Source organism: Anoplophora glabripennis, unplaced genomic scaffold (genome assembly GCF_000390285.2).
Source record: "Anoplophora glabripennis isolate ALB-LARVAE unplaced genomic scaffold, Agla_2.0 scaffold242, whole genome shotgun sequence".
Lineage (NCBI taxonomy): Eukaryota > Metazoa > Arthropoda > Insecta > Coleoptera > Cerambycidae > Anoplophora > Anoplophora glabripennis.
In genome coordinates this window covers 432,351-445,221 of record NW_019417087.1, presented here as the reverse complement: position 1 = coordinate 445,221, position 12,871 = coordinate 432,351, and the positions used below count along the sequence as shown (strand labels likewise).

Genomic DNA, 12,871 nt, shown 5'->3' with positions numbered 1-12,871 from the left:
CGATTCGGTTAATATTATTAACCAAACAACCGATAATTAGCTAATAATGATGAGATTTAAATTGCCATCCCATCGGGATCGACAGCATTTTTTCGGGTTATGATGAGAATACGGGATTGATTATAGGTAATTTGGTTTGATAATTTTTAAACGTAATTATTTTCTCGTTACCATCGGCACGCCGCGTCATCGGTAACAATTTTCAATCCTTATTGCTATTTAATTGATATTTTCTGATACACCAAATCTCGGTATCGGTTTTTCGAGTTGTTCTCAAAATAAATTAATGATGCTCAGAGGGGTGACGTAAAACATGTAACTAAAGAGAATAGTTTGCTTTTTAAAACTAAGACAAGTCGCCCAAATCGCCAAGCTTACGAAAAAGTATCAATAATTTAAAAAATATGTGTAAGGTCTGTTCAAAAAATAACCGAACTTTATTTTTTTAAACTTTTATCATTAATTTTATACATTATTAGTCCTTATCTGCTTCAAAGTACTCCCGTCCTCTGTCCTCTATTCACACACTTTTCCCAACGGTGTTTCAAAACATGACATATTTTGTAGGTTATATCATCAATTCACTATTCATAATATACAAATTCACAATTCAATTCAATTCACTGTTTTTTTAATTCTGTAGGGAGCTCTGTCCTGGTGGCTGTTTCAGGAAGGCACACGATATTTTTCTCTAAAACTTTATTTTTCCATAAAAGCATGGACACTACACACATAAAAGCATAAACCTTAAACGCTTCTTTTCGCACATACATAACCTCTTTTTTCCCTCTAATGTAAGAACTTCTTCTTCTTCTTCTTCTTTTTTATTGGCCTTCACCCAGAGGGTATTTAGCCAGCTTCTTATGTGATTATTTTTTATTATTCAAGGGAATGCACCGTGAAGTGCATCTGAGATTGGTTACTCATATTCCCTCGATTGATTCCTTTATCTCTAATGTAAGAACACTGAACACCTTGCTCCAGATCTCCTCTTCTTCCTCTTCTTCTTATTCGCGTAACTCGCGCGGAATTTTTTAAAATTTTTGGAGCGGGTCTTACTTTTTGATATTTCATACGTCAATTTCTTTTTTAATAATTAGATTTCTTGTCAACATTGTGTCCTAAAGAAAAAAAAGTAACATCTAAAACGGACGGAGAACGAATGTGCTGACCGTTGACTTATAAAATTCTAGAATTTGTCCCCGGGAACAATGATTCAAGCCTTGAACGTTTGCCAGGGAATTTTCTTCATTAAAATTGTTTTGTTGATTGCTTTTGTTGCAACGTATCTTTTCCAATCCGGCTCATTAATTTAGGACTATAAATTCCCCCCCGACGACACTTAGATTCGAATAAACTTTTCATATTTTTTCTGTTGCCTCATAGTTTATGGCCACGGGCTCATTAGAAGCGTTGCGTGTCTTATTTCGAGACTAGTTACGGTTTTTGTCGGAACAATTACGGAACGTATCTCGGGGGATAATTGTAAGATCGAAATTATCAAAAATATTTCGATCTAGACACGATACCGCGACTTTCGTGAATAGGATATCGTTCTAGTCCGACGTTCCCCGTCTATTATTAAAATAAAATTACTGCTCGGGATTAGAAAACTGTTCTTTTAATTGTGAGACGATATTTTCTCCGAGATGACATTTTAATATTTGTATTTACTCGTCTTGGCTGTAATATTCTGCATTTATATATCTTCCTGGTGGGTAATTACAGTTTCATGGGAACCTGCACAGGACATATATTGTCAACGAGTCCACGTATGATTATTTGGTCTCTCAAGAATGAGTTAACTATCAATTTCAAGTCCAGTTAACGTAAAAGTGTGTATTCTTCAACGGGTAACAGTTTATTTCTTCAATTTCTAAAAATATCCCACAACCGCTTTTCTCATACTAGGTACTGTTCTTCTACAAAACTTCATTAATTACGAAAAACACAAAGCGCACAATAGCGACCGACGTTGTGACAAATTATAATAAATGAATCCATCAACTAGGATAGTCTGTTTAAAGTCTTATATCATTTACATAGGTACCTACTCAAAATGATTGAATATTAGAAAACAAGCCAAATAAATGATTTTTCGCCCATGTTTCAAAAAATGTAAAGTTGACGGAAAGTGGACGGACGACCGTTTGAATTCCGATTCCCGTTAATCCAATTTATAAAGTCTACTGCACATTTTTACGCCCTTCAACTTGTCAGTTGCACCGTATCAGCGATATTTTTCCGCCAAAACTAGAACAACAACGAATCAATACACCACAAACAAAAAATGTAGTACATTAGTACATGGTGAGATATAACGACCTCTTCGAGCTTTGTAGCGTCCTCTTAGGCGATTGTAGTGGCTTTTTTGGTTTTGCTAATCACCTTAGCAAAAACATGATAACTAAGACATTAACATTGCCCTTACAGACCATTTTTCGTCAACAGGCAAATCAGAATCGGGAATGTCGACCTTTGGGAGGTCCGAAAGCGACCTCACCGAAGAAAGACTGGCCCACATTTTGAACGAGGCGAATCAGTTCCAACACATGAAGCAGCAACAGCAGCAACCTGAGGATAGCCACAGCAACGAGGACTCAAAATCGCCGCACGGATGCAGCAGCCCGTTCTCCAGAGATTCCTCCTTGAATAAGAGACTGAAAAAATACGAAAACGACGATATATCCCAAGAGAAAGTGGTCAGGATCTACCAGGAAGAGCTGGCCAAGCTCATGGGCAGGAGGATGGAAGATATGCGCAACCCTAGGGAGGGACCTTTTCCCGGGTAAGTTGCATCGCAGTTTTCCAAAACGTTTTCCAGAAGTTCGCAAGTTTTATTATTAAACATTCTTCAACTTGCGGACATCTCTATATTTCGTTCTGTAGACTTCGAATTAGGACAGTACTAAACTAATATGAAGTATTTTCCTCCCCCAACTGTTTAGCGGCAACCCCATGGACCGAACCCAAGAGGATATCCGCATAGCTTTAGACGCGTATCACCGAGAACTTGCCAAACTAAACCAAGGACAAGCTCCTCAGATGCCCTTAAGTCTGCTAGCCATCCAACAACAAGCACTGGCACATCACCATCAGCAACAACAGCAGCAGCAACAGCAACATCAACAGCAGAACCAAAGCTCCAACGGGGGTGTTCAAGACTTGTCTATACCAAAGGACAAAATGAAACTCATGAACGGAATGATGGAGGACAAGGAAAAGGACGACGACGCGATGTCGCGTCACTCTGGCTCCGCTTTCAGCCTTGTAAGACCTAAGATTGAACCGGGCTCCCAACAAAGCACTGGTTCAACTGCTTCAAGTCCTCTAGGTAACTCCATCTTACCGCCAATAACTCCCACAGATGACTTTTCTGGTTCTGCAGCAGCATCACCACTACAAAGAATGGCGAGCATCACAAACTCACTAATATCACAACCCCCATCTCAGCCCCATCACACCACGAACAACAGACCCCTGAAAGCAGTATTACCTCCCATCACTCAACAACAGTTCGACCTGTACAACAACCTGAACACGGAAGATATCGTGAAGAAGGTTAAGGAACAATTAAGTCAGTACTCGATAAGCCAAAGGCTCTTTGGAGAGAATGTGCTGGGTTTATCCCAAGGCTCTGTCAGTGATCTCTTAGCAAGGCCTAAACCCTGGCATATGCTTACGCAGAAAGGAAGAGAGCCCTTCATCAGAATGAAAATGTTTTTGGAGGACGACAACGCTGTACATAAATTAGTGGCAAGCCAGTACAAAATAGCACCAGAGAAACTCATGAGAACTGGTGGATATGGAGGAGGTAAGATATGCTTTCCTACCTTAGAGAAAAATCCTAACGTCTTTTCTCATCTTACAGCATGCACCTCCATCGGTAAACCAATGCCTCCAACCACAAAAATGCTGTCTGAAGCAGCTGGATTGCTGAATAAGATGCAAGAATCGCAGAATATCTTGCCGCCCTCATTGCAATTGGGGCCGCCGCAGAGCTCTAACCCCCAACCTCCACCACCCCCAATGCTTCTTACTCCTCCAGGATTACCTCCACATCACGCCATCAATCTACAAAATCCAGAACTGTTAAAAAAATCTAATCAAAGTCCTCATGGGATTCCACACTCTCCGATAGGACCACAACACACATCTTTGAGGAACATGCATCAACACATGTCTCCAAGCGTCTACGAAATGGCGGCGCTAACTCAAGATTTGGACACTCAAGTCATCACCACCAAGATCAAAGAAGCATTGCTTGCCAATAACATTGGGCAAAAGGTATGTTGCAGAAGTATTATCTGAAATAACTAGTAACTAAATTTTCTTTTTCAGATATTTGGTGAAGCTGTTTTGGGACTTTCTCAAGGCTCAGTAAGTGAACTCCTATCAAAACCAAAACCTTGGCACATGCTGAGCATCAAAGGACGTGAACCTTTCATAAGGATGCAGCTGTGGCTCAACGACGCACACAACGTGGACCGTTTACAAGCTTTGAAGAACGAGAGACGTGAAGCTAATAAAAGACGTCGTTCCTCTGGCCCCGGTGCTCACGATAATAGCAGCGACACGTCTTCTAATGACACGTCAGAGTTCTACCATTCAAATTCTCCGGGTCCTGGACCACCATCAGCCAAAAAACAACGTGTACTCTTCAGTGAAGAACAAAAGGAAGCTCTGAGACTTGCATTCGCTTTAGACCCATATCCCAACGTGGCAACCATCGAATTTCTAGCTGGGGAGCTAGGTTTATCCTCCAGAACCATAACCAACTGGTTTCACAACCACAGGATGAGGCTGAAGCAGCAAGTACCTCACGGAATGGCTTCAGACTTACCACCAAGGGACCAAACAGGCAACCAACAGCCTTTTGATCCCGTTCAATTCAGATTGCTGTTAAACCAAAGATTGCTGGAGCTTTCCAAGGAAAGAATGGGTCTCAGTGGGGTACCATTGCCTTATCCTCCGTACCTAGCTGCTAACACCAATCTAGCGGCTCTGATCAGTCGCGGATTGCTGCCTACTGGTGACATGGACTTGTCCGCGTTAAACAACGCCGTTAAAGAACAAATGAGCGGTTTGGACCTGTCGATGACCTCTTTAAAGAGAGAACCGGGGGATTATGATGATGAGGATGACGTGGAAAGCAACGTAGGATCGGAAGACTCGAATATGTCTGGAGGTAGTATGCACGGAGAGGTAAAAGTTGAACCCAAGGAGGTACCTACAAATCAAGGCAGGTCTTCGCGAAGAAAACCTGCGGCACCCCAGTGGGTTAATCCAAACTGGGAAGAGGAAAAAGAGAAGACTAGCACCGGAGATGAAGTTATAATAAACGGCGTATGTGTGATGCAGACAGCAGACGATTATGCAAGGAGAAATTCGGAAGAGACTGTTCGCGTTGAGCCTCAAGCTGTTATGGATCGATTTGATGACGACCAGAGCGACTCATCGTCGATTAGCAACGAGAACGACCACCACGAGAAGACCGAAGAGAAGGGAGAGGAAGAACAGGAGGAAAACAATGAAGAAAGTGAGTTAAAGAACGAGGATAGTGAGAGTAAAGTTGTTAAACAGGAAAACGAGGAAGAGAGGTGGGAGTACTGACTCTGATGTAGATCCAGTGACTTCCGGTGTTGTTTTAGTTGTTAATATAATAGTGTTAAATTATTGGACGACCCGAACCGGGACTTCTTCCGAAGTGAGGTTGCTGAGTTGTTGTAAGATAAAATAAAGTGCAATCACGAAATCGAAAAAATTACCCCCAAGGTTATTACAAACAAATATTTATTAAATAATTATTGTGATCATAAAGAAACAAGGCGATCAAAAAAGTTGGAATTTGGACGTTGGAATTGCAACTTCTTTGAGTCACCTCACCACACCACACATTTTTGTTGATGCATACAAGGTGTTGACTCGACTGGTTCTCGGGTGAATACGTTGTAACACGACGATTCTTGCCGATTTTTAACTTTTTGACTTATTGGCATTATTTGTTCTCTTTTTTTAATTTGTATTTATGTAGTTATTAAATAAGACTGTTACCGTTATTATATTATATAATATTTAGCCCATCTGGGGCTAAAAAGCAAAGAAAATGTTTTAAACATTTTGTGATATACACTATAATTGTTTATTTTTTATTATATTACGAGAACCTGTGCTTTCCAATTTTTTAAATAAGATCAATGGCCAAAAATGCAATATTCTAAGTACTAAGAGGTTTGTTTAGCGACTTTTTAAATGGAATAAGTTATTTAAACGTGACTAAGTTATTTAGCAGTAATTTTTCGTACTTTTTAATTTGTAGCAATCTTCCAAAGTTTTTGTATATAAAAGCACTATTATGTATATTTTTCATGTTCTTTCAAATAAAAATGAATAATTTTAATTTCGAAATTTCTTCCGTCAACTTCTGTTGTGTCTAGTCTTTCCATAGGGGCATCCGTTATAAAAACAGTTTTTAGCTAGGCCAGTACTGATTTAGTTTGTATTCAGAGAAAAAATTGCAGTGACGATATTTTTTGCAAGCGGACAATTTTTGTTGATTCCTGTTATACTGAGTGATACGAAGTTAATCAAAATCAAGCAGATTCGTAAGCGTAGACCTCCAAGTCACCTGTTTGTAATAGCTATATTGACAAGGTAAAATTAGGAACATTCAGTTTTTATTTTTAGATCTCAATATAACCGGAAAATCTTCATATAGCTTTAATTTCCAAATAATTAGAATAATATTTCAATGCATATCGTTAATATTAAGTAATTAAAAAAAGAAATCCACCCATAGAAAGAATTTATGAGAGTATGCCATAGTTTCCGTTTGTTTTTCTCCCATTTCACGATAAAATATAGCACAGAAATAGGGTTACTGAAAATTTTCAATCAAGTGCAATATTTTAACGTCACAAAAAGATGTATATTTTTGCGATATACAAAAAATTGTATTTCTTCCAGAGTGTACTCAATGTATTGACATTGTAAAAAAATTACAGATACGTAAAGTTTTGTCTTAAAACATTTGAGGCATAAATTTAGCAAAAATGTATTATAAATGCACATTTTTAAATAAATAAAATGCATGTAGTTATATAGCATAGTTTTTTTTGCTGTAGACGAAAATTTTGATGAAACTTTTTGTTATTAAAATGAATTTTCTGTACCGATACAGACACGAAGATACGTAAATATGTTCTTTTTTTGTTGGATACATTAATGAATCTATAAGGTACAAGAAGATTTGTTTTATTTTTATTATATTTTATATTATAGAACATCCAAGAACAATGCTTAGGAGGATCATAGATCTGTTTTATTCTTTTTTTTACTGTAAATATTTATATCATATCATCCCTTGAAAATTTCTAAATTAAAATTTTCTCTGTATTTAAACATGCCTCTCATTCATTCCCAGTCCCAAAATTGAAAACGGCCCCTGGTGCCTATTTTTTGAAAGTACTTTTCAACTTTTCACTCTTTCACTTCATTTTACAAATGTAGAAAAGTGAAGAATAATTCTGTTTTATAAAAAAAATTGAGGTGGGCACTTTTCCAGAAAAGTGTGTTACCATAGACCACTACCACAGTGTGTTACGGACATGTCGATGAAATGTCGGGAAAAGAATTTTTTTGACGTTGAATCTAATAAGAATAAGGCACCTATGAGTGATGTCATGTTTTCACAGGTCACTGCTTGAGGGTACACAGTGCAAAATATTACTTTCAACTTTTATTCTAATGAATATGTGTGGATATATTTTACTTATTACCTACCTTTAGACTTTTTTATAAACTGGTTTCTAATTTTTCCCGGACAGCCAATACACTTATTTAATGTTAATGCGTTTTAAATATTAAATTAAGAATCAACTAAGTAATTACTATTTACTAATCGTTAAGTTTGCCAAAAATTATAAAATATTGACATGAAGAGGTAATATTTTTAAAATGTCAGTTTCAGTTAAACAATTACCAAGAAAATTACAAGAAAATTGCTTATCTTTAATTTTACATGTACCAACCTCAAAAATTTTTTGCGGGAATTATGAATGCAAATTATTCCGCGCATGCGCATACAACTTTTCAATCTTGAAACGTGGCCTCAAGACATGTCCACTTTTCACATGTCCGATGGACATGTCCAGCTGACATGTCCGCAGCACATCTCTAAAAAAATATATATTTTACACAAATGTTATGCATTTTAAGAAGCTTCAGCCATTCATCTCCACTGTGCAGATTACCAACTGTTTTTTGAATATTAATTTTGAAAACAGAAAATAGCAAAGAAGGTAAGGAGTGAAAAGTTAAAAAGTACTTGCAGAAAGCAGGCCCCCGTATTTCTCAAGCAACTAAAAAGGATGCGATATACAACTTTATATACAGCAATCTGTATACTGTGTTGCATAATCATTTGTATATTGAAGCGCGAAATTTAAAACAATGCAGATTCTAAATATGTATTTTAGATTTTCGCGTAAATTCAATTAAAACTTTTAAGGTAGTGATTAAAAAAAATCGATTCAACATTTCTAGCTAAGTTTTATTAACATTTGTGTACAATTCTCATTTTTACAATGTTACATACAGACGTTTTAGAACTAGAGAATGGATCTTTAAACTTATCCTACTTTACACACAAAAAATCCCCCAATAATAAGGAATTTTTAAATTTGTCACTGTATATATTGAAGATAAAAAACGAGATAACAAAGGTGCCCTTTTTCAAATTTTCTTGAAGTTTTCCTGTAACGTGAAAAATATTGACACGTAGAGTTCAAAAAAGGAGTTTTAAAAATCTCGTCAAAAATAAGGACAAGACTTAAAATGTGACAGGAGAAAACTTCAGGAAAACCGATGGTCAACTTTCAATTAAGAGACTGACAAGAAACAATGTGATTTAAAAAAAACGTCATACAAAAAGCATAGAATTTTACACAACTTTAAAGACAAAATAAGCCAACAGAAAGGCATAAACTTAATACAAAAATAATTACTTTTATATCGTTACTCGTTTGCTATTATTAAATTGACTTTAAAGATGAAACACGGCTAGATTGGAAATGTTAAACTTTAACACGAAATTGCAGTTTAATTAAATCACCCGGTACTCCTGTATAACTGTTTCACGGCTTTGCCAACACCCGATATGCTATCATTTCATCACTGGCAGTAAATACTGGCCTTAGAAGGCGACCCAGCATTATTTTTTTGAAGCAAAAATGTATTACAGCACGGGTAACCACCTCCCAAACAGTCGCAAGAGGTAAGTTTGAGAAACATCTAAATTATCAAAATAAATTGGAGTGTGTAATAATCATAAATCACATATTCTTTGATCAAAACCTAGTGCTTACACCACCAAAATACTTCGATACTATTATCCAGGAGCCATTCTGACGCAGAGTTGTCGGCAGCTCCATTTGTGTTAAGAAATGTTTGAGCGGCTGCCCGCAACTCCGGAAAGTACTAATTAATTATGACTAGAGACATTTAAACTTCCTTACAACATTACTTATATTGTCTGAGTGTTCCCAAAATCTAAAGACTAACCGCTAACATTTATACAATATTTAAGAGGAATTATTCGATTCCGGCAAAATGGCTCCCGTCCTCTAAGGTAATGTGCCGTCTGGATTAAAAAATGATGACGCTCTGGCTAAAATAATCCACTTTCTAACCCTAGACGAAAGCGCTATGTTTTTATAGCACTGGAATTATCTGACAAAGTAGTATATGGTGCTGAAGATTTATATCATCTCGCAACATTGAAAATTTAAAATTGAGCTTCAAATACCACTTTCTGCTCTAAGTTACTTTGTATATGACACAATTTTTCTGAATTCTATTAATCGATGGTCTCGAAAGTATAAAAAAATTACATTTTAATGATTTTGAGTTTTTGCTCGAACTCCTTTTAATTATAGTAAAAACTCGACAAACAGGATTAGGTGGGAAATGTATATTTTATTTCATTTAAGACCTCTCTATTGTTATTCAAAGATATAAAAACATGTAATTTAAAATAAATATTCTTTGTTCTATGTAATATTTGAACAAAATATTTAAACGTTTAAACTAATGTTAATAATAACCATAATGTTTCAATGAAGTGACCTGCGTAATATTATAGGATGCAAAAATATTAAGCCCTTATTTTGAATGTGTGACTGCGAAGCAAAAAAAATTATACTGTCTATTGCAAATTAGTCACCAAAATTTGAGAACTTTTGGTTGGAACGATCAAAAGATTCTTCGGTGTATACTAAAAAATCTACCAATTTTCTGTTTACATTAAAATTTAAATTGTCATTTCTCAAAAAACACAGTATGTATTTTACGTTTTTTCAATTAAAGGGTGTGTCAAAATTTGCAAAAATATGTTGAAAACTTCGAACCCATCAAAAAAACTAAAAAACGTTTCGACCCTAAGGTCGTTCAGAAAACTGACATTTGTCTTAGTACGAAGCCCCTTAGTTTTTCAGTTATTTCGGGATTTTTTTCGAAATTTCCATCATAGGTTATTTTATTGGTCACTACGACCACAAGAGAATGTATTACCTTTCAGTTATTATTTAATTTTATTTAAAAATTACAGTAAATGTTCAAATTGTTTGCCGTCTTCCCTGATGGAGACTCTGCACCTTCTTATGAATGCCTTTCGAAGTTTTCGTTTGTATCTTCCCTTGCTAACGTAAAATTTAAGTTTAAGATTTTTTAAACAAGAACTACTGTTGCTAGTTAAAAATTCTTTTAAGCATCTGATAATAACACAATTCAAGTATATTACACAAATTAACTGAAAGATAATACGTTCTCTTGTGGCTGTAGTGACCAATAACCTATGGTGGAAATTTCGGAAAAAAAAACGAAATAACTGAAATGAAGGGACTATGTACCAAGACAAAAGTAGATTTTCTGACGACCTTAGGGTTCCCCATCCATGGTTAAAAGGTTATCCATTATTTACCGGACACCCTGTATAGGCCGCTATTGTTTGCATGAGCGGGACGGGGTGGAGCGATGTTACTCAATACAGTAATCAATGGACAAACCAGCTCAGGCCAAGACCGCATTTTTAAATTTTGTAAATCTTTTTGGGCGTTTGTTAAAACTGCAGCAGTTCATGCATATGTAATTCCTTATCAGACATGCTTTCAGTAATGCTTTGTTGGAAGATGTTAATAAATTTGATTAAAAATAGTTTTTATAAAATCGCGCAATTTTTAAAAAGAACAAAGGACCGTCTTAACGTAAGTAAAACGTGTGTTACAAGAGAAACGAAATTTTGGTAGTGTAGTCACTGGAACCAAAAAGTGGAGGGAAGCAATAGGATTTTTTTCAAGGAATTTATGAATAAAAATTCTTGACTTTCACATTAACCAAACCTTTTCCAACTATAATAATTAAACGAGTAATGGGTTTAAAAATTAGTATCAAATGAAAGTGAAACTGCTTTGGCCCTTTCTCCAAGCTCGTTTTCCTTGCCACACCATGTCCTGCTATTAGCTACGATACCTGTGTTCATCTTAACTTTTAACGCACTGTAATAAATTACCCGTTGATTGTTTTTAAACACTTTTTATAGTTTTGGGTTTGTTTCAAGGTTCAGATTGCGAAAAATGTTTTGCCTTATCGTCATAACTGAGTGAACAAGATGAAGCATTTTTGATATTTTCAAACCCTTTGTTCAAAAAATGGAAAAAAAATACCACTTATAAACATCCTATATCAAAATTTCACAAAAAAAAATAACTGACGGTTTTCAAAAAATTACTTCAAATTTTAAAGTAAACAGAAAATCGTGTAGATATATTTTTGGCGTATATCGGGGAATCTTTCAGAACGCTTCAACCTAAAATTCTCAAATTTTGGTGACTAATTGACAACAGATATAAAAAAATAAAGTTTTTGCTTTTTTCTTTTGAGATACATGCAATCAAAAAGACGGCTCAATATCTTTGCATACGATAGTAGCACACTTCTGTAAAATCGGTCCTTACAGGTGGTTCTTTGTAATTATGTGTTGGCTTGTCGTACATGAACCATTTTGTAATTTACCGATAATTCGTGTAGTTAGAACTAATCAGTTCCTGCGAGTGTACATGGAGCGGAAAAAGTTCTGTCAATTTTGTTTTTGAGGAATTTTTGATATTGTCATTGTTATATTTTGATATTTTTTAAAAATTCCTAGTTTAATTATGATCTAGAACAGCGGTCGGCAACTGGCGGACCGCGGAAGGTAAAAAACTGGACCGCCAACAATTTTTTGAAAGTACAATTACTCAAATTATTTAAAACACATTTTTTTGTAGATAACAATTGAAATTATTTTGGGAGTGCAAATTAAAATAAAAAATTAGTAAGCAATATGAGTTTTTTTTCTCAACCTTGATAAAAATTTTCAAAAGTATCTGGACTCCACCTAAAATTGCTTGCCAGCCCTTATCTAGAAAGTACACCATTTGTTTATTTTTAATTGTCGTGAAAATGAACATGTAACTGTCGTGGACTTGCATAAAAAGAAATGAAGAACACAACTGGTTTCGATCAGAGGACCATTTACAGGATCATGAAACGTTTCAAGGAGATGGCAAGGACCGTCCTCAAATTGATCATCCAACCACTACGACAACGTTAAAGAAAATCAACAATGTCCCTTGTCACATTCATCACAATCCAAAGGGTTTGATGCGCAAACTTACAGCTAGCTATCGATGAAAAAAGCATTCGCAACTTTGTGAAAAACAAGCCAAAGCTGCATGCTTACAGGATCGCTTGCTGGTGGTCGCCCGGAGACGGTTCCCTTCACGGATGACAAGATCTCCATCGAACCACTCCACAACCGCCAAAATTGTCATCA

General features: G+C 35.9%; 1 protein-coding gene across 4 annotated transcripts in view; it reads left to right on the top strand.

Annotated features, from left to right (window-relative positions):
* LOC108905990 (homeobox protein cut) overlaps positions 1 to 7,357 on the top strand; it is a 184,991-nt gene extending 177,634 nt beyond the window's left edge. For 2 of the 4 annotated variants that reach the window (XM_018709104.1, XM_018709101.1), the window contains exons 7-9: positions 2,434 to 2,788; positions 2,925 to 4,287; positions 4,342 to 7,357. In XM_018709104.1, the coding sequence (XP_018564620.1) occupies positions 2,434 to 2,788; positions 2,925 to 4,287; positions 4,342 to 5,613 (2,990 nt within the window). In that variant the 3' untranslated portion in view covers positions 5,614 to 7,357. The remainder of the gene's footprint in view (positions 1 to 2,433; positions 2,789 to 2,924; positions 4,288 to 4,341) is intronic. The other 2 variants (XM_018709103.1, XM_018709102.1) reach the window with 2 other exon arrangements.
* Positions 7,358 to 12,871: the final 5,514 nt, after the last annotated feature.